The sequence below is a fragment of the Anomaloglossus baeobatrachus genome, chromosome 6, assembly GCF_048569485.1.
Source record: "Anomaloglossus baeobatrachus isolate aAnoBae1 chromosome 6, aAnoBae1.hap1, whole genome shotgun sequence".
Lineage (NCBI taxonomy): Eukaryota > Metazoa > Chordata > Amphibia > Anura > Aromobatidae > Anomaloglossus > Anomaloglossus baeobatrachus.
Window position 1 is genome coordinate 572,762,252 of NC_134358.1, and position 22,618 is coordinate 572,784,869.

Consider the following 22,618-nt stretch of genomic DNA (forward strand, 5'->3'; position numbering starts at 1 on the left):
TGCCCACCTTATCCCCAGCCTTGTCCCCATCCTGTAGCAATGTCCCCATCCCATAGTAATGTACCCACCTTGTCCCCATCCTATAGTACTGTCCCCATCCTACAGTAATGTACCCACCTTGTCCGCATCCTATAGTACTGTCCCCATCCTACAGTAATGTGCCCACCTTGTCCCCATCCTGTAGTAATGTCCCCATCCCATAGTAATGTGCCCACCTTGTCCCCATCCTACAGTAATGTCCACAGCCTTGTCCCCATCCTGTAGCAATGTCCCCTTCCCATAGTAATGTGCCCACCTTGTCACCATCCTATAGTAATGTCCCCAACCTTGTCCCCATTCTATAGTAATGTCCCTATCCAATAGTATTGTGCCCATCCTTGTAATGTCCCCATCCCATAGTATTGTGCCAACCTTGTCCCCATCCTATAGTAATGTCCCCAGCCTTGTCCCCATTCTATAGTAATGTCCCCAGCCTTGTACCCATTCTATAGTAATGTCCCCAGCCTTGTCCTCATTCTATAGTAATGTCCCCATCCTATAGTAATGTCCCCAGCCTTGTACCCATTCTATAGTAATGTCCCCAACCTTGTCCCCATCCTATAGTCATGTGCCTACCTTGTCCCTATCCTATAGTCATGTGCCTACCTTGTCCCTATCCTATAGTCATTTGCCCACCTTGTCCCTATCATATAGTCATGTGTCCACCTTGTCCCTCTCCTATAGTCATGTGCCCCTCTTGTCCCTATCCTATAGTCATGTGCCCACCTTGTCCTTATCCTATACTCATGTGCACACTTTGTCCCTATCCTATACTCATGTGCCCACCTTGTCCCCATCCTGTAGTAATGGGTGGGGGGGGCAGTGGCTATAACTTACCGATCGCTCTCCAGTCCTCAGCTTCCACAGACGCCGGAGTGAAGCTGAGGGGGCGGTCACCGGCCCCAGATCCACAGTGATTGGAGAGATCGGTCACAAGGCCGGTCTCTCCAATCAGGGCTCGGGGCAGAGGTCACCCAGCTCCAGCCAATGATCAGCACTATAGCTGCACTGATTATGACTGGATTTCAACGTTTCAGCCATTTTCAATGGCTTAAACATTACAGTGGCTGTGATTGGCTGAGCGGCGTTCGTCAGCCAATCACAGTTTCCGTAGGTCCTGGGAGGAGACACTACCCCTCCTGAGGTCCCCTCCTCCCAAAATCTAAGGTATTTGCAAAGCGATCGCAGCCACCGGGGCTCCGGGGCTGCGATTTCACCATGACGTACTGGGTACGTCATGGGTCTTTAAGTACCAGGGAGTCATGATGTACCCAGTACGTCATAGGTCGCTCAGGGGTTAATGTGCCATCCTTCACATACACAAAAAAAAAAAATCACCATTCTTCTCACCTGTCCCGCGTTCCCTTGGCTGCCTCATCTCTGCTTCTTGCTGTCTGCATGCCCGTGCTTCTGTTGACTTTCGCGGCAGGTGTAGGGGCCGCAGCCAGTCAGTGATTTATGTCAGATGAATGTTTTGCCGGCGCTGCGAGCGCAGGGTCAAGCTCTCTGTGCACAACGTTTCCAATGCAGCTTTGGAGGAATAGTTGTGCACAGAGCGCTAGACTCAGAGCATAGCGCCGGCAAAACATTCAACTGACAAAGCGCAGACAGTGGCTGCGGCCCCTGCACTGGCCGCGATAGTCACCGGGGGCACGGGCCTGGGGGCCGCACAAAGCAGCCTGAGGGGCTGCATGCGGCCCGTGGGCCGGGTGTTTGAGACCTCTGGTTTAAAGGGTCGACATTGATATTTAGGATTGCTACTTCTAGAGTTCAAGTCCTCTTCCTCTCTGAAGAGGCAATTTGCATATTAAAGCTCCTTAACATTAAAATTACAACACCAAGAAGGAAAAGTCATTAAAGTATTAATCTCAGGATGGATGGACAGATTATTGATATGCACATAATGAAAAATACAGAAGAACTTTCAAATTATTCATTTAGTCTGGAGTATGAGCCGCGTGCAGAAATCCCAGCACTTCTATCCTCAGCTGCTATCAGTGAGGTTATTAATGGTCATCAGAGGAAGGTTGTGCCGCTGATTGCAGTTTTACAAATCATCAAGATCCACTGCTGGCAGTTCCTGTGTAGGCACCGATCAATGACGTCCCCGAGGTGCTCAATGGAGACAAGTCTGGAGACTCTGCCAGGCATGGAAGAACGTTTAGGCCGTGCAAGCTGCTGAATAGCAACATGCACCCTACCACTGTCATGTGGAAAAATGAGTCCGAGCCACTTTGGAAAAATGGCTGCCCCACAGGTTCAAAGATCCAATCAATGTAACCCTGATCTGCTTGTGCATCTGGAATGAAGACTAGAAAGGTCCTACTACCGTACATTATGCCCCCATGACTGACACGTCCACACCGGGGCCGTGGGTCACTCATTACTGGGCCGGCTCTGTTCTGCTAGATAATGTCATGGCGACAGGGCCCGGTTCTGTGACCACAGCAGTGTCAGTTCAATTGGGGAAGGGATGTTATTTGCAGGGGAGTTATGATTCTTGACGCCACCTGTGGTATGCGACCAGATATAGGAGCAGCCGCTTTGCGAAATGTCCATTGGGGCAGGTGGTGACACAGCCAGTTGATATAGCTCTCCACAGGCAGAGCAGAGGCCTCAGGGATGTTGGGGGTAGTAATGAATGGCGGTGCAGGGCCAGAGGCGAATGATAGGATGACACAGGAATGCAAAGTTCTTTTACTTACGCAGGTGTTCACAGGAGCACATGACCGGTCATACGCCACCCTCGGAGTTCCGGGTTTTGCTGTGCTGGACTCCAGCCGATCCCGGATAGCTCGGAGGTCAAGTCAGGTGCTCCCCGCTGTGATCCTTCCCTGGTCGTCTCTCTGCGCTTACTCTCTCCCGCCTGTCCTACGCCTACGCACACAGTGCCCGCAGCCAGTGTCCGCGGACCCTGTCAGGTGGCTTAAAGCTTCTTCCCTTGGCCCTATCTAGTCACCTTCCAGCAGAGTCGTGTGCGGTGTTAACTTTGACACTTGCAATGTCTTAAGCCTTCGGTATTACTAGCTAAGCTATATTATTCTCCAGTCTAGGTACCGAGTCCCCGAATGCGGCCTGGACCCTCCAATTCAATCTGTCGTCTCTGTAGAACGAGTCCCACGGGTGGCTGGCGCACTTCCCATGGCTCTAGGACCCACTCTTTCTCTATTACCCAGGTCGAGCTGCACCAGCTCCAGACCAAGGGTCTTTACTCCTCCGCGTCCTCTTCCGTTCTCCCTTCTCACTCTCTGTCACAGGCTGCTCCCTCTAGCTACACTCCGCCCACCCGGGTTAGCTGAACTAGGGGGCAGGAGATGCCATCACCAGTGGCGGCTATTCCTAGCATTAATGGCACCAAACCCTAACCCAGTCCCGGTGGAAGAGCTGCTAAAGCCAGTGTTGTGTGAATTGTGTGCATACCGGTGAATGACCTCCTCTGTACCTAGGATGGAATACTACAACTCTGGCTCAGGTGCAGTACCTCTGTGGCGATTGAAGCCGCAGGGGCTCCACCTGACCTCCTCTAAGAAGGTGTCGATTGACCTCATGGCTATGTTCTCAAGGGCTATCATGGGGCATAACAAGATGACAAAGGCTCCAAAGCTATAGTGATAGGGAATTTATATTGTGAGCCCAAATAAGGACAATGAAGATGATGTTAATAAAGAGCTGTGGAAATTAATGGCATATATTGTGATGGTGCTACATTTAGCAGCCGCCATGACCTAAACATGCTACTATGGCTGCAGCGTCCTCAACCTTATCTCCCATCAAGCACATCAGGGACGTCATTATGTGTAAGAGGAGCTCAAACCTGCTGCAACTCACATCGGACCAGCAATAGCGCAGACACACATAGTGCAAGCCATGACTGCAAGGCAAGTCCTTAAGTGCCAGAATATTCTTCACCCACTCCTGAGGGAAGGGGGCTTCCACAGACCCCTTACCATACTGCTTTCACAGGGTAGCTGATGTCTGCTGCTACAGATGATGTCAGTCAGGTAATAGGAGTAAACCCTAAACTAGCAACACAGTACCGAAAAGAATAACAAATGGAAAACTAGGGACTAAAGCCGGAGACAAAGAAAAATAAATAACCGTGAGCAAATGTTGAGAAGCAACCAGAAACCACTCCCTAAACACTGCACAAGGAAACGGAATAAACAGCATTGGACCAGGTTAGGAGCAGGGTTACAATAGCCATCCCAATGCTAAAGATTTAACTCCGGTGATGCATCCCTCCCAGTCATGTCCAGGGAGCCACTCCCCGCCCACCTGTACAGCAAGGGGCACACATTCCCACTATTGGATGACACCAGGCAAGGAAGCGTTCTGCGTTGTCTGGCAACCGAAAGACAGCGTCCCACGTCTCCTGGTCCACAAAACAAGTGGGAGGTGCAGCATCCCAACATTATACACCACTTCCACACAAGAGGCACCATTGTGTACAGTCACACGACCCAAGTGCGCAATAGTCTTGCGCCCAGGAGTGGACAGACCGGCGGGGAAGTCTGGAAAATGGAGGACAATTGCTCCATGGCAGGTATTCCTAACAGTCAGCCAAACCATGATGTATAGGGGCATAACTAAATGGCCAATTAAGCGAAAAGGAGTATCGCTGCAGGAATGTAACAGGACCATACAAACCTAAAGTCTAAAGCCGCCGTGTATTTTCGTTTTCCTATATATAGTGTCATTGTTATAATTTGGTCACTACAATAAATCTTCTGTACTAGGCAGTAATGCTTTTATGTGTCAGTTAGGCATTTTAATTGTAGCAAAACTTGTAAATATTTTAATATTCGAAAGTCCTTTAAAATTCCTTAGGAGAACCAGATACCGAGACCCTCCCCAGATATACAGGCCACAAGGCAGAAACACTCACACACATTGCTGTAGACAAATAGTCTTTGTATTGAGTATACACATGTGCATGTACTTATGCATAAGTTCAGCAAGGCTTACAATGGTGCGTCACATGTACAATTGAACTGTTAAATTATTTTCTGTCCTTTATGAATTCTCTTACGCAGATGAAGAGCTAATATCCGAGTGTAAAATTTCCTAGAGTCTGAACATGAAAATATATTTCATCATGTGTGAGGTCTTGGATGTAGACTTGTTTTCCAAAAAAAACCTCAATCTAAGTACTGAACATGAATGGCTTCTCCTTTGACTGAATTCTCTCACGTAAGAAGATATTATTTTTGAGTAAATCATATCCACAGTTTTAACATGAAAATTATTTCTTCATTGAGTGAACGATCTGATGTTTCATAAGACTTGATTTTAGGCAAAAGCATTTCTCACATTGAGAACATGAATATGGCTTCTCTCCTGTGTGAATTCTCTCATGTATAATGAGTTGTGATTTACTAGTAAAACATTTCCCACATTCTGAACAGGAATATGGCTTCTCTCCTGAGTGAATTCTCTCATGTTTAACAAGACCTGATTTATTAGTAAAATATTTCCCACATTCTGAACATGAATATGGCTTCTCTCCTGAGTGAATTCTCTCATGTATAACAAGATCTGCTTTTTGGGTAAAACATTTCCCACATTCTGAACAGGAATATGGCTTCTCTCCTGTGTGAATTCTCTCATGTTTAACAAGACCTGATTTATTAGTAAAATATTTCTCACATTCTGAACATGAATATGGTTTCTCCCCTGTGTGAATTCTCTCATGTATAACGAGGTGTGATTTATTAGTAAAACATTTCCCACATTCTGAACATGAATATGGCTTCTCTCCTGAGTGAATTCTCTCATGTATAACAAGATGTGCTTTCTGGGGGAAATATTTCCCACATTCTGAACATAAATATGGCTTTTCTCCTGTGTGAATTCTCTCATGTTTAACAAGACCTGATTTATTAGTAAAATATTTCTCACATTCTGAACATGAATATGGCTTCTCCCCTGTGTGAATTCTCTCATGTATAACGAGGTGTGATTTATTAGTAAAACATTTACCACATTCTGAACATGAATATGGCTTCTCTCCTGAGTGAATTCTCTCATGTATAACAAGATCTGCTTTCTGGGGAAAACATTTCCCACATTCTGAACATGAATATGGCTTCTCTCCTGTGTGAATTCTCTCATGTTTAACGAGACCTGATTTATTAGTAAAATTTTTCCCACATTCTAAACATGAATATGGCTTCTCTCCTGAGTGAATTCTCTCATGTATAAGAAGATCTACTTTCTGGGTAAAACATTTCCCACATTCTGAACATGAATATGGCTTCTCCCCTGTGTGAATTCTCTCATGTTTAACGAGACCTGATTTATTAGTAAAATTTTTCCCACATTCTAAACATGAATATGGCTTCTCTCCTGAGTGAATTCTCTCATGTATAAGAAGATCTACTTTCTGGGTAAAACATTTCCCACATTCTGAACATGAATATGGCTTCTCCCCTGTGTGAATTCTCTCATGTATAACAAGTTGTGATTTATTAGTAAAACATTTCCCACATTCTGAACATGAATATGGCTTCTCCCCTGTGTGAATTCTCTCATGTATAACGAGGTGTGATTTATTAGTAAAACATTTCCCACATTCTGAACATGAATATGGCTTCTCTCCTGAGTGAATTCTTTCATGTGTAACAAGATTTGATTTATTAGTAAAACATTTCCTGCATTTTGCACATGAAAATGTCTTCTCTCCTGTGTGAATTCTTTCATGTGTAACAAGATTTGATTTATTTGTAAAAAGTCTCTCACATTCTGAACATGAATATTTCTTCTGTGTTGTCTGTGCTCTTTGATCTTCCACATAGGTGTTATTTATATTTTGTTTCTGAAATGAATTAGGAGATAGTTGTTCAGGAAAAGGCTCAGACGGTAGATCATTTCTGGAAGGCTTGGTAGATATATCTGAGATGTCAAAAAGCTCTTTATATGTATATTGTGTGATATAAAAATCTGTTATCGAACAGCTCATATCTTCTTGTTTTGTGACACTCATGGTCCTGTTATCTGCCAAGAATAAAATTGGTGTTATTGCTTTTTAATAATATTACCTTTATAAATATGATTTTATCAAATATAAAAGATATATTTAACCCTTTCATGACCCTCGGCATTACCCGGTACATCATACTAGTCGGTGCATTCTCAACATATGATGTACAGGGTACATCATGGCAATCACGGGGGTACAGGCGCTGTACCTCTGCGATTGCGGCCACATGTAGGCTTGATTTTAAAGCGGAGACCCGGCTGTCACTACCAGGATCAGTGCCCACACTGCTTTGGGAAGTTTAACCCCCTAAATGCTGTGATCAATAGCAACTGCAGAATTTATTGGCTGGGAGAGGCTTTCACTCCCCTCCGATGCGATTGGAGTTGATGTTAGTTAAAAAAAAAAAAAAAAATTATTCCAAGAAATATTAAAATATGTAAAAAAAAGGATTTTTATTTTTTTTTAAAAAAAGTACACATTTGATATTGTTACGTCCGTAACATCCCGATCTATAAAACTGTCAACTCTAGTTAACCCCTTCTGTGAACACGGTAAAAAAGATGTAGCAAAAGCTATGTCTTTTCATCAGACAGCTGACAAAAAAAAGTAATAAGATGCTATCAAAAAGTGATATATAAAAAAATGGTACCACAAGGTCAGCTTGTCCCACAAAAAAACAAGCCGCCATAGAGCTGCATCAGCAAAAAAATCTTAAATTACTTACCGGTAATGATTTTTTCCAGAAGCCACGACAGCGCCACCAGAGAGATGGGAAACCCACTGAAATAAAAGGGCAGCTCCTCTCTCTTGCATCAGTTTAGTTACAGAGCACCGAGAGGAATACCAGAAACATGCTAAAACAGAAAATTAACATACCATCACCTCAAATGATACACCCGTTGGACCCTGGATATTCAGAATCCCGCAGCGTGAAGAAGAAAATGAAAGTGGTGGGAAGCAGTGGCGCTGTTGTGGCTTCTGGAAAAAATCATTACCAGTAAGTAATTTAAGATTTTTCCCTTCACCACGACAGCGCCACCAGAGATATTCTGAAGACAAACAACATCAGGGAGGGACCACAGCCTCTAGCACCCTTCTACCAAAGGTCAAATCCACCGTGGCCGGCAAATCTAAATGACAGTGATAAAAAAAGGTCGAAGGAGAGGACCAGGTTGCAGCCTTACATATTTGATTCAGAAGCACATCCACTCTCGGCCCAGGAGGTTGCCACAGCCCTGGTGGAAGGAGCTGTAATTCCCTGCGGGATAGGCCTATCCTGAGCTACATAGGCAACCTGAATAGCTTCCTTAAACCATCTAGCTATCGTGCCTTTGGAAACAGAGCATCCCTTCCTAGGAAACTGAAACAAAGAATAACGCCAGGTAACGTACTCCAAGGCCTGGTGACCTCAAGGTAATGAGTTAACCCCCTGGTAACATCTAAAGTGTGTAGCCTTTCCTCCTTGGGGTTCCTAGGTGTCGGGCAGAAGGATGGTAGGACAATTTCCAGAGAGCGATGAAAGACCTAGCTACTTTGGGTAAATAAGCAGGGTCTGTGCGAAGGAGGACCCTATCCTCAAAGAACTGAGTATAAGGGGGACTTAGAGAAGGGCCTGAAGATCACTAACTCTCCGAGCAGACGTAAGGGCAACCAGCAATGCAACCTTCAGAGTCAGTGACTTTATAGTAGATTGTGAAAGGGGTTCAAAGGGGGTTTCTGTCAAGGAATCCAAGACTAAATTGAGATCCCAAGGAGGGAAACTTAGACCGGGAAATAGCTTGGCCCTCTGACAGGATGAGATGAACCTCTTAACCCATCTATTGCCTGCTAATCTGAATTATATAGCGCCGCCAATGCTGATACCTGGACTGTCAAGGTGCTTACTGACAACCCCAAGTCAATAGCCTTCTGGAGAAACTCTAGAATATCCCCCACCGGGGCTCACAAACTGGACTGTTACGGGAAAAAGAAGAAAATTGCTCCATACTCTTGCGTAAATCCTGGTGGTAGCCGATTTCCTACTACACAAGAGCGTGGAAATCAAATTAAAAGAGAACCCTCGACCCTCTAACAATCGCTTCTCAAATTCCAGGCCGTCAAATGAAGGCCTGAAACCTAAGATTGAAGCCGAGGGCCCCGGGAGAGGAGATCTGGCCTCTCCGGGAAGATCCAAGGGTCTGATACTGACATCCTCTGGAGCCAGTAAAACCAAGGCCTCCTGGGCCAGAAGGGAGCAATGAGGAGCAGTCTGGCATTGTCCTCCCGGGCCTTATTCAAGACTGCCGGAAGCAATATCAGGGGTGGGAAGGCATAAAGCAGACCAGTTTCCCATGAAACCCGCAATGAGTCCACTGCCCAAGATCTGTCTAGAGGGTTGAGGGAACAGAACTTTCTGTTGGATCTGGTTGCAAAGAGGGCTACCATCAGGCACCCCCAAAGACATACTATTTGGTGGAAGACTTCCTCGTGCAGACACCACGCACCCTGCCGAATTCGACTCCTGCTCAGGAAGTCGGCTGTAACATTATCCGCCCTGAGTATGGAGTGCCGTAAGGCAGGAAGGTGACCTTCAGGCAGGGAAAATATAGTGTACATTATCCCCATGAGGGAAGAAGACCACATGCTCCCCTGGTGGTTGATGTACGAGACTGCCACTCTGTTGGCTGAGAGTACCAGACGTGTACCACCAGATGAGGAAGAAAGGCGTGTAGGGCCTTCATAATTGCGCGTAATTCCCTTACGTTCGAGGAGCCTTGACATTCTAGAGGACTCCAGGAACCCTGCACCACCTGATCTCTCAGATGAGCCCCCCGACCCAGTGCGCTGGCGTCAGTCATGAGGATTTATGAAAGTGTAATTGACCAGGGAATCCCAGCTGACAGATTCCGAACCTGCACCCACCAGCGGAGGTAACGAAGAGAGCGGGAAGAAAGGGTGAGGAGCCTGTCCAAAACAGCCTCCCAATAATCTGAGCGTACTTAACACCTCCTCTTGAATAACCCGGGTATGCCACTGTGTCCAGGGAGCTGCCGGGATACATGCAAGCAGGGATCCTAGTAGTGACATGGCCTCCCTGAGGCTGAGAACTGGGTTTGCGATGACCGAGGAGACTCATGCCCTGAGGAACGACACTTTCCCCTGAGGCAGGAGGGAGGTAGAGCTGAGAGCAAGAGTCCAGAATAAGGAGTAAAAAGACCTGTCTTGTGGAAGGCTGCAGCCTTGATTTTTCGAGATTCAAGATCCAACCTAGATTCTGCAGGATAGAGAGCACTAACAAATTGTGGGACCTGAAGTGCAAATCTGAAGTCCACTACCACCTTGGTAAAATATCCTCAGGGCCATGGCTAACCCGAAGGGAAGGGCTTTGAACTGGAAGTGTACTGGAAGTGTCTGATCACACCCTTGATTGGAAGGGCCACTGAGAGAAACTTCTGATGGGAAGCCTGAATTGGAACCTGATAGTATGCACCCCTGACATCCAGAACCGCCATGAAACACCCAGGAAACAGTAGCCTAATGGCAGACTTCACTGACTACCTTGAAGTGATGATACTCTAAATGTATGTTGAGGCGTGTCAAGGTGATGATCGTGTGGAATGATCCATCTGGTTTTCTTACGAGAGACAGCAGAGAAGAAAACCCAGAACAGTCTTCTGCTTTGGGAACCTCTAGCATAACAGACTTCCTGAAAAGGCCTTCTACTTCCTGCTGTAAAGCGCTCTGTTTCTCTCCCGACCTGCCGGACAATGTACTGACTTAATGCCTTCGGGGAGGGTCAAAAGGAATTGTAGCTTTAAGCCATGTTAACAATACCCAGAATCCAATCACTGGACGAGATGTTGCACCATGCTGAGTAGGAGGAGAGTCTACCTTCCACCTGGACAGAGGCATCACCGAGCTGGTTTCTTACAGTCCGTAGGAGGTCTGAACATGAAGCCTGACTGCTTCCTTTTTCAGTCTCTCCCCCCTTTTGGGACGCTGTATGCCTTGTCAAAGAGAGATTCCCCTTCACAAGGCATGGCACAGTTTAAACTTCGACTGTGAGTCTCTCGGCCATCCCTTCAACCCAAGTGATCGTCTTGCTGAATCAGACAAGGTGGCAGACTTGACTGATAGACGAAGGGTATCCGCTCATGCATCGGCCAAAAAGGCAACTGCTCCTTTGCCTCGAGGAATATTAGCAAGGATCTGGCCTCCTCTTTGATCTGGTCTTCAAGCTGTTGCAGCCAGACCATCAGGGACCTGGCTACACAGGTACCTGCGACTGCCAGGCTAAGTGCTCCCGCAGCCGTCTTTCGGGCGGAGCATAGATAAGTATTCGCCTTTCTGTCCAGAGGTACCTTCAATGAACCCAGGTCATCAAAGGGCAGCGAAGACTAATCCGCTGTTTTGGCCACCGCCACATCTATCATGGATACCTCTTCTTAAATAAAGATGGAGGGTAAGCTCTCCTATTTGGCTTCTCCTCAACAGATTCTGGACCCTTCGACTCCACCAGTCCCCTCGTAGCTCTGACAGCCTCTACCTGGTGAGTAAACTAGGCAGTAGGGAAACGGCCTGCCCCCCACATCGCCCTCGGAAGATGAGACCAATGAGAAAGAGGAGGAACCTGACCACTGAGTCTGAAGTCTCTCCTGACTCCTGATCCTACACTCTGGGTTTGCAGGAGGCGCTGGGAATCGGTGGTGGAGAAAACCCTTTCAGGGACTCCCTGACTCTTCTCTTATGACCTCCTTGAGGCTAGTGGCAATGTTCGGCGCTTCCACTGCAATAGGCTTCTGGATACAGAAGCTACACAATTACATCTGGATGTCAGAGGGAAGTGGGGAATTACACAAAGGACATTCCCTGTTCTTAGTCATTTTCCTCTTCCAAGGTTTGGACTAAGAATATAGTGGAAAAGAAGGGAAATCCCCATTAATGGGAATAGAAGAAAACCCCAAAGGGGACTTACCCACCGCTGGCCTCACTGTACCGCTGGGTGAGGTGGACGGGCGGTGCGTTGAGAACTTCGGCGAAAAGCTTATGACCTCCTGTCGGGACATTGCCCACTGGAGTGACTACCACCGCTCCCACGATGCTGGGATCGCCTCTGCGCCGTTTATCACACTGCTCACGTTCCAAGGATTCTTCTCTAAGCTCCTCCATTGGAATACTGGAGGAATGAGCCTGAGCGCCCTGGAAAGTCTCCTTTTCCCTGTTGCATGTTCTGGAAGCAGAATAGCGCCATCTTTCCGCCCACTGCGCCTGCGCGAAGGCAACTTCCGGTCTAACTCTGACGTCACCGCTGGACCTGGAACCCGACCACAGTGGGATCAATGTGTTGCCACGTTCAACCACTGGGCGCCGAAAAGTGGCACAGCAGGAGGATGGAATTGAGATTCCTGCAGGGACAGCCACCGGGCGCTGAGACAAGAACGCCGCTGGTTCTATCCTGCCACATACACTTAAGGGCCAGTCACCGGACACTGAGCAGGTAGGCAGATGTACAGGGGGAAGACGAAAAACCTCCACCTCTGTCTCATCCCTTCTCCGGGATGCTTCCAGAGCTAAGGCTGTTGCCCCAACCCTGGGATATGCCGTCCATCACTGTGGCAGCGCCACAGCTCTTCTGGGTCTCCCATCTTGGGACAGGAAACCAAAACAGATGCAAGAGAGAGGAGTCGCCTTTTTATTTCAGTGGGTTTCCTGTCCTATGAGGGGTGGACCTCTCTCTCTGGTGGTGCTATCGTGGTGAAGAGAAAAAAATAATAAAAGCAATAGCTCTCAAAATACAGCAATGCAAAAATTGTATTTTTTGTATAAAATTGTTTTTTTATGGTGTAACAGTGTCAAAACAAAAAAAAACAAATTAAATCCCAGAGGGGTGTAATTTCCAAAATGTGGTCACTTGAGGGGGATTTCTGTTCTAACTAGGTAAATACAACAGCGCTGCCTACCGTATTTTTCGGACTACAAGACGCACTTTTTCCCCCCAAATGTTGGGGGAAAGTGGGGGGTGCGTCTCATGGTCTAAATGTAGGGTTGCGGGGAATGAGGGTGCTGCGGTGGAGCGGGTCATCGGTGGCATGAGCAGGCTGTGCAGTGCCTGCCGTGACCACGTGGGCCCGCTCATTTCATATGCACGTCCATCCTCCCGCCCATCTCTCAGCGCTGAAGCCGGTGCTGACAGGTGGGCGGGATAATGGGCGGGGGATGCGCGCATAGTAAAACAGCCGGCCCGCATGATCACCCCTGGCAACTACAGCCTGGAGTGATCATGTGCGGCTGTATTCACTGCCCCCTTGCATCATCATCATCAGTGCTGGGTGCAGTGAATCAGTATACTCAGACAACGATCCCTGCAGCATCGCGATCTCCTCCGGTCTGCCAGCGGCGTCTGTGTGGAGACTAGTGGTGCTCACAGGGATGACGTCATCGCTGTGCGCACGTGTCCACACGCAGCCGCGGCCGGCACAGACAGGAGGACATCGCAATGCTGCAGAGATCGTGGCCGGCGCCACACAGGTCATCGGCGCTGCTGACAGACTGGAAGAGGAGCGATGCTGTGTGGAGTGAGGAAAGGGGAGTATTTTTTTTTGTGTGTGCCACAGGATGCGGCCATATAGCAGGATAGGTGTATATAGCAGGATGACAGCATATACCTGGATGGGAGTATATTATGAGCGGGATGGGAGTACAGTGCTGGCCAAAAGTATTGGCACCCCTGCAATTCTGTCAGAGAATACTCAGTTTCTTCCTGATAATGATTGCAATCACAAATTCTTTGGTATTATCTTCATTTAATTTGTCTTCAATGAAAAAAAAAAAAAAAGAAATTGTCATAAAGCCAAATTGGATATAATTCCACACCAAACATAAAAAAATGAGGTGGACAAAAGTATTAGCACTGTTTGAAAAATCATGTGATGCTTCTGTAATTTGTGTAATTTTTTTTTTAAATCAGGTTCATTTTTATTTAACAGCAAAATTATACAACACATAAAATAAATTCCCCCCATAGAAATATCACAGAAAGGGGAAAAACCTTTAGTCAATAAGAAAAACCACACAAATAACATAATAAACAATGCACCCGCAGTCCACGTCTCATTTCAATATGGGTCTCAAAGTGCATATTATTTCCCAATATATTCTCCATAGTATAGCTTACCCAGCATCATTATGACATTATATATATACACACATATATATATATATATATATATATATATACACATACATACATACACACACACACACACACACACGCACATATACATACACACATATTCCAGCAGTACGCATATCACCCTATTTGAGGAAATTTGTTAACCGGTCAGGAGAAGGACCTGGTCGCTCGCACTGTCCTGCAGTAACGCCGAGGAGGGAAGGCCTGGGGTATCCAACCATGCCCCCCAGATCTTATAGAACTTTTTCAATGCATTTCTTTTAAGGTATACTCCTCTCTCCAGTCGAAGTATAGCGTTTACTCTTTCCCTAAAATCCCCGATGACCGGAGGCGCTGGGTCCAACCAGTGGTAGGCCAACAGTTTCCTAGCCTGGTACAAGAGACGTGTAATACCGACCATTACCGGCGAACTCAAGTCCACCCCCCCTTCCAGTAGACGCAGGATACATATAATAGGTCTTGGCTGTAGACGGATATTGAAAACTTGTCTAACCAATTCTAGTACTGCCCTCCAGTAATCTTCAATGTTCCCACAGGACCACATCATATGCATCAGATTAGCACCCTCCTGCCCGCACCTAGGACAGATCATCCATCCTAACTCCCATCTTATGCAATAGACTAGGTGTCCTATATACTCTATGTAACAGGAATAGCTGTGACAGTCGTTTGCCTTCAGACACAGCAAGGTTTGGAGTCTGAGACAGGACCTCACCCCACTGTTCCTCTGTCATAGGGCCTAGGTCCCTCTCCCACTTCTCTCTAGCCTGCAAAGGGAATTTGTCGAGGTGTCTAGATAACATCACTGTATATAACCTAGAAATAATACCATAGGAGCAGTCAGATGTCAACAAATCAGTAAGAGTGTGATTCCGCTCTATCCTAATGTCCATACGACGTGTCTGTGTCTCATAGGCATGACGGAGCTGCAGGTATTGGTAAAAGGAACTGTGCGGTATCCCAAACTCAGCTTGAAGCTGGTCAAATCTTTTAAGTATATTATTCTGAAGAATCTGAGACACCTGATGCACCCCCCTGCTCACCCACATTCTCCAACCCGGGAGTCTCTGCAGCTCCGCCAGTCCACGATTATGCCATAAGGGCCAGTACTCAGTCATTCCTGATATTCCCAGCAACTCCTTCCCTCTATCCCACACCTTGTACATCAATGATAATGTTGGATATAATGGTCCTCCTCTGGGTGAGTATCCTGCGTCCAAAAAAGCCACTGGGTATCCCCATTCTGCAAGGCCCCTCACCAATTTGCCCCCAGCGTCATATGCCTCATCCTTTCCCCACCCCCTGAAGTGCTGCATCTGTGCCGCAACATAATAAACCCACGGGTTGGGGACTGCCAGACCCCCATCCTCCTTCCCTCTCTGCAGGGTCTCAAGGCGGATTCTAGCCTGCTGCTTTTTCCACAAGAGTTCCCGAAACAAAGTGCTGATTTTACGGAAAAATTTCCAGTGGATCCATATTGGGGCGTTGTGGAGAAGATACAGAAGTTTGGTCATCAGTACCATTTTTAGTAGATTAGCACGGCCAATAAGGGACAGTGGCAGTCGACACCAGGCATCTATCTTGTTCCTAAACTGAGCCAACACTGGTTCCAGATTTTGAGAGTAGTAATCACGCGGTCGGGCACTAACCACAATCCCCAGGTATTTAAATTTATCCATCGTCGGAATTGGCAGCCCCAGAGTACTAAAATTAGATGGGAGTGGATCTATAGGGAGCAGGGCCGATTTCTTCCAGTTTATTAGGAGTCCCACGCGCCTACCAAATTCTTTAATAATATTAATTGCTGGGCCCACCGAAGTCCCCACCTCCCTGAGATACAGCAACAAATCGTCCGCATAGAGGGAAACCTTATGCTCCAGACCGCCTATCTCAAACCCCTTTACGCCAGCGGATGCACGAAGCATAGCCGCCAATGGTTCAATTGCCGCTGCAAATAGTAATGGAGAGAGGACAGCCCTGTCTCGTGCCCCTGGCCAAATTAAAAGACGAGGAGGTACAACGATTAACTCGAATCCTGGCCCTCGGAGAGGCATATAACAATTTGACCCAGCCAATAAATCTGGAGCCAAGACCCAATTTCTCCAAAACTACCCATAGGAAATTCCATTCAATACTGTCAAAGGCTTTGGCTGCATCTAATGACAGGACTGCCCTCTCCTTGTTTCTCCCCTCAGAACTTAGCTGTATCCCCAGGAATAAACGTCGCAAATTAATGGAAGTAGATTTATTGGGGATGAATCCAGTCTGATCCTCGTGGATCACTGACGTGATCACCCGGGATAATCTGTTAGCTTGAATTTTACCGATTAATTTAATATCTAATGTAAGCAGCGAGACTGGGCGATAGGAGTCAGGCGCGGTCGGATCTTTCCCGGGTTTTAAAATCAGAACAATAATAGCCTCCCTCATGGATGCAGGGAGGGACCCCTTCTCCTCAGCATCTCTGAACACATCCAAGAGTCTTGGCAGCAGCAGATGGGTATGTAATTTGTAGAATTCACCCGGGAGTCCGTCCGCACCTGGGGCCTTTTCATTTTGGATTTGACCGAGCGCCTCCTCCAGGTCTATATCTCTATTCAGGGATTCTCTCTCACTATCTGACAGACTGGGGAGAGTGATCTCCTCCACAAAGTCCCGCAGTTCCTCATCCCCATAATGCGATTTAGAGGAGTATAATTGGGTGTAATACTGTTGCATGACCTCCACAATCCTCCCGCTGTCCCTCACCTCCTCTCCAGTGTCAAGTTTCAATTTGGTGATATAGGTCAATCCCTCCTGTGCCCTAGCAATTGTAGCCAAGAGATGTCCCACACTCTCCCCCTCCGTAAAGTACCGCTGCTTAAGGAAAAAGCGTTTGTTAGTGGCCAAGGAAGTCATATGGTCTCTCAGAGCTCTCTGTGCCCTCTCTAAGTCCCCGCTTGGCATCATCTGTAGGGTTAGATATAAGATGTCGTTCTGCATCACCTTAAGTGTCCGTCAGATACTTAGTGCGCTCCTTTGTTTTCGCCTTTCGGGTGCAAATTTCCCTAATATATGTCCCACGAACATACGCCTTCATTGCGTCCCACACTATATGTTTAGATGCAGTACTGTCATTTGTCACAAAATATTCCCGTATAGTGTCAGTCAGAGTGCTCCCTATCAGTTGTATCCAAAAAGGGTTGAGCCGCCACGGTATCCCCGCCAGCCGGTCTGGGTCTCCAAGCCTTAGACTGACCTGTAGTGGGGAGTGGTCCGACACCCCCCTGGCCAGGTACGTGACTGAAGCTACACAAGGCAGCAGCTGAGCATTTCCAATGGCCAGGTCAATCCGGGACAGTGAATGATGAGAACTAGAATAGCATGAGTACTGCCGGACCTGCGGGTTTCTAATACGCCAAATATCTACATATCCCACCTCCTCCATCAGTCTGGCAAGGGATGTAGCTGCCGCCCCCACTGAGATATTCCCTGTGTGTAACTTATCCCAATACGGGTGCAAGTAATTATTATAGTCTCCTACTAATAGGGTGGGGACCTCAGGGAGGGAAGCAACAAAATTGAGAATACGTTTCAATGGTTCCCCTGTGTATGGCGGCGGAATATAAATTGCAACTAGAACACAGCGCACATTATGAAGGACACAGTAAAGACATACAAATCTACCCTCCTGATCCACAGAAGATTTAAGACACTCAAACGCCACTGTCCTGTGTACTAAGACACTCACCCCCCTGGAATGTGTGGTATATACAGAGTGGTACTCATGGGCTATCCATTTTTTGTGGAGCAAGTGGAGCCGCTCCTTCACCAAGTGCGTTTCTGATAAGAATATTATGTCTGGCTTAAGCTGCTGTAGAAACAGAAAAACTGCACATCTTTTAGTGGCTTCACCCAATCCTCGCACATTCCAGGCCACTATATTAACCTCCTTCCCCATAAGGGTGAGTGCACATATGCAACAGCAGGGGGCAGCAAGCGGGGACCTCCGGACCCATCTGCAGCAGTTCCCATAGATGAGCATAGACCAAACAGGTGCATAAAACGAAAAGGTCAAACAACATAAAAACATACACAGTAAACCAGGACATTCCTCTCAAACAGAGGGAAGTGGGGCTAAACATAACCCTAAGAGCACATAACGGTTTAAATTCCTGAACAGTCATCAACTGCATAGTAACCTATCTGGGTGGCTCCTGCCAACCGTCCATAAGTGTTCCAGCCGGGAAACATAGCAAGTTCACCTCAGCAAGTCCAACAGCAAGGAATCCGCAATAATCCTCAGCGGTGATTTCTGCGCAGTCCTTTTTCATTGGTATCGAGCCATACGGATGCATCCTTTGGAATGTCAAAAAACTTTGTCCCACCATCCTCCACCACTTGTAGCCTGGTAGGGTATAACATTGAGTAAGAGATCTGCAGCTGCCTCAGGCGTTTTTTGACATCAATAAATTGCGCTCTCCTCTGCTGGATTTCAGTGGAAAAATCCGGGTACAGTGAGACCTTATGGCCGTCAATAGCCAGATCCTTAATCTCCCGGGCTCTGCGGAGTGCAGTGTCCCTGTCCCTGAAGTGCAGTAGCTTGAGGAGGATAGGACGAGGGGGTGCCCCTGATTGTGGGGGTCTAGTGGGGACCCTATGTGCCCGCTCAATAGTGAAGAAAGGAGAAAACAGATCCATGCCCAAAGTCTTGGGGAGCCACATTTCAAAAAAAGCTACTGGATTATTGCCTTCTGCCTTTTCTGGGACCCCAACCAGACGGAGACTGCTTCTGCGGGATCTGTTTTCTAGATCGTCCACCTTAGCCCTAAGCAATGAGATATTGTGGAATGCTCTGCCAAGGTCCCGAGTCAGAGGGGGAAGCTTATCCTCTGTGGCACTGACCCGGTCTTCCAGGGCCCCCACCCGTACATTGACCCCCTGCAGCTCGTGCCTGATAGATGAAATGTCCATTTTAATTCCTCCCATCTGTATGTTCAAAGTGGCTAGCATATTGTTGCAAATGTTTACTGCTGCAAGCACATCACTGAGGGTGGGCTCTGCTCTCCCAGGATCTGTGTTTTCATCTGCAGCTCTAAGGTTGTCCTCCTGCTCCACATTACTGGCAGCAGCCAACATACTCACAGCTCCCTCCTGCTCTTCCTCCCCCAACAGTTCTTGTCCCGGGATCTGCAGCTCCTCCACGCTGAGGTCAGACTGCTTAACAGCTTCAGGTATCTCAGGCTGATCTCGTGCAAACTTGCTGAGGCGAGCTATTGCATCAGACGCCCTGCCCCCACATGAAGCTCCAGCGTCCATGAGTGTGGCCTGTCTCCCGCGCTTCTTATCAGCCCGAGTTCTGGTCATATCACTCAGGTCTTTGAAGCCCCCTCCTCAGTCTAGGAGAGGTCACCACTCCAGGAAAGCAGTAAAAACAAACTTTAACCCCAGCTGGACAGGATTATACAGGAGTTTTTTGCAGGAGCTCTCTCTGCACAGGTCTTCCTCACATGCTGCTCAGGCCACGCCCCCGTAATTTGTGTAATTAACAGCACCTGTAACTTACCTGTGGCACCTAACAGGTGTTGGCAATAACTAAATCACACTTGCAGCCAGTTGACATGGATTAAAGTTGACTCAACCTCTGTCCTGTGTCCTTGTGTGTACCACATTGAGCATGGAGAAAAGAAAGAAGACCAAAGAACTGTGAGGATTTGAGAATCCAAATTGTGAGGAAGCATGAGCAATCTCAAGGCTACAAGTCCATCTCCAAAGACCTGAAAGTTCCTGTGTCTACGGTGCGCAGTGTCATCAAGAAGTGTAAAGCCCATGGCACTGTGGCTAACCTCCCTAGATGTGGAAGGAAAAGAAAAATTGACGAGAGATTTCAATGCAAGATTGTGCGGATGGTGGATAAAGAACCTCGACTAACATCCAAACAAGTCCAAGCTGCCCTGCAGTCCGAGGGTACAACAGTGTCAACCCGTACTATCCGTCGGTGTCTGAATGAAAAGGGTCTGTATGGTAGGATACCCAGGAAGACCCCACTTCTTACCCCGAAACATAAAAAAGCCAGGCTGGAGTTTGCCAAAACTTAATTGAGAAAGCCTAAAACGTTTTGGAAGAATGTTCTCTGGTCAGATGAGACAAAAGTAGAGCTTTTTGGGAAAAGCCATCAACAGAGTTTACAGGAAAAAAATGATCCAAAGGCAATTACCAGTCTTCCGGTGCTCCTGCTACCGATGGTGGAACATATTGGATGATTTTTGGTTATATGACTGGACCAATATACAAATAAGTAAAGAGATATTTTATTTGTACATTAAAATATGGTTATACAACGCGTTTCGGCTCGGCTGTTTTATCCTTCAGCCTTCTTCAGGTATATATGTGAGAAAAAAGATGTATTCATCTAACTTCATGAAGAGGCATGCTTATATAGAGACTAATCCCTCATTTCAGAGACATCCTGAACAGATAACCACGCCCACCTGCATTACATAGGATTCGCTTCTAATAAAAAAGTAAGAATTACACAGCAATAACAACATTATAAAACAACATCAGAATTATTGAATATTATGTAAAAAGATTCGTTTTAAAACTTATTAAAAATTAAATAAAATTCAACCTTCTCAATTTTTTTGTTTTTCCTCCTTTTCCCTTATTTTTATATAAAGTTGTTATATATTTTCCACTACCTCATTCAAACCGTTGGGATACAAACTCTGGAAGCGATAAATCCAATTAGCTTCCTTACGGTTAAACATTTTACATCGGTTGTTTATATTAGTGGATATTTGTTCTAAAGGTGTAACTTTTATACAAATTTTTTATTATGTTTTAATAATGTGTCTTGACAAATTATGTTTAATAAAACCATTTTTACAGTTATGCCGGTGGCCATTCATTCGTGACCGCAGGCTTTGCGTTGTGCGCCCCACATATTGAAGGCCACATTCACAAGTAATTACATATATAACATAACTGCTGTTACATGTTAGATAGTCTTTAATATCAATGGTTTCACCAGTAGTGTTGGATGTATTGGTCTTTACTCCATTATTAATAATATTGCAACAGCAACATTTTTTTACATGACACTTATATACACCTTTATTTTTATGTAATGAAATTTTTTTAACTTGATTTTTTAGTTTACTGGGTGCTATAAGATTTTTAATGGTTATTCCCCTTCTAAAGGTAATTCCTGAATTTTGAGGTAGTATTTTATTTAAAAGCGGGTCACGTTTAAAAAGGTACCAATATTTGTTAAGAATATTTCGTATTATTTTATTGTTTCTGTTGTATGTCGTTAAAAAATATTTCCAAAGGTTTCTATTTTTTTTTGCTATTCTACTATTCACGGTCTCATATCCAACCTGATTCACCTCTTTCCTCTCCAACTCTGATCTTTTAAAATTTTCTAAGCAAAACTCTTGGGATTTTTCTTTATTTTTTTCAAATGCATCCTCAACTAACTTTTGTGGATATTTTTTATCATTAAAACGGGCTTTCAGGATACTGGATTGGTTTATATAAACTTCTTTATCCCTACAGTTTTTTCTGAGCCTTAAAAACTGGCTATACGGATTGTTTTTTTTCCCAGCTGGGGTGATGAGCACTCCTAAAGTCCAAATAGCCGTTAGTATCCACTCTTTTGAAATGTGTTTTAGTGTTTATTATTGTCCCTGTATGATTCATTTCTAGGTCTAATTATATAATTTTTTTCTTTACTAATGGTTGATACAAATGAAATCCCACATTCGTTATTTAACTTCTCAATAAATTCCTGCGCCTCTTCCTCTGTACCTGTCCAAAAAATTATCAAATCGTCCATATAACGACGGTAAAGCAAAACATTTTTCTGTATAGTGTGTATCATATAACGGCGATGAGGACTCGAATCGCCCCATAAATAAGTTTGCAAAACTTGGGGTGCATACTGCACCATAATCCTATTGGAAAGTGGATCAACTCCCTTTTGGATTATTCCAGACTTTCTAACCTCTGAACCAGGTGAGAGTTCCACTATTTCAACACCTTTATATATAAAAAACTCACTACACTCAGACTGGCGCCGCGTTTGTCTATTTCTATCTTTCCCTGTCTCCAGGGTATTTTTTCAGGAAAAAAAAAAAGACATTCAAGAAAAGAATACCGTCCCTACAGTCAAACATGGCGGAGGTTCCCTGATGTTATGGGGTTGCTTTGCTGCCTCTGGCACTGGACTGCTTGAAAGTGTGCATGGCATTATGAAGTCTGAAGACTACCAGCAAATTTTGCAGCATAATGTAGGGCCCAGTGTGAGAAAGCTGGGTCTCCCTCAGAGGTCATAGGTCTTCCAGCAGGACAATGACCCAAAACACACTTCAAAAAGCACTAGAAAATGGTTTGAGAGAAAGCACTGGAGACTACTAAAGTGGCCAGCAATGAGTCCAGACCTGAAC

General features: G+C 46.0%; 1 protein-coding gene across 1 annotated transcript in view; it reads right to left on the bottom strand.

Annotated features, from left to right (window-relative positions):
* The window catches only part of LOC142243991 (uncharacterized), a 265,484-nt gene that overhangs the window by 219,341 nt on the left and 23,525 nt on the right, over nt 1-22,618 (bottom strand). The window contains 1 exon segment of the mRNA XM_075316176.1: nt 5,287-7,032. Coding sequence (XP_075172291.1) covers nt 5,287-7,032 — 1,746 coding nt within the window.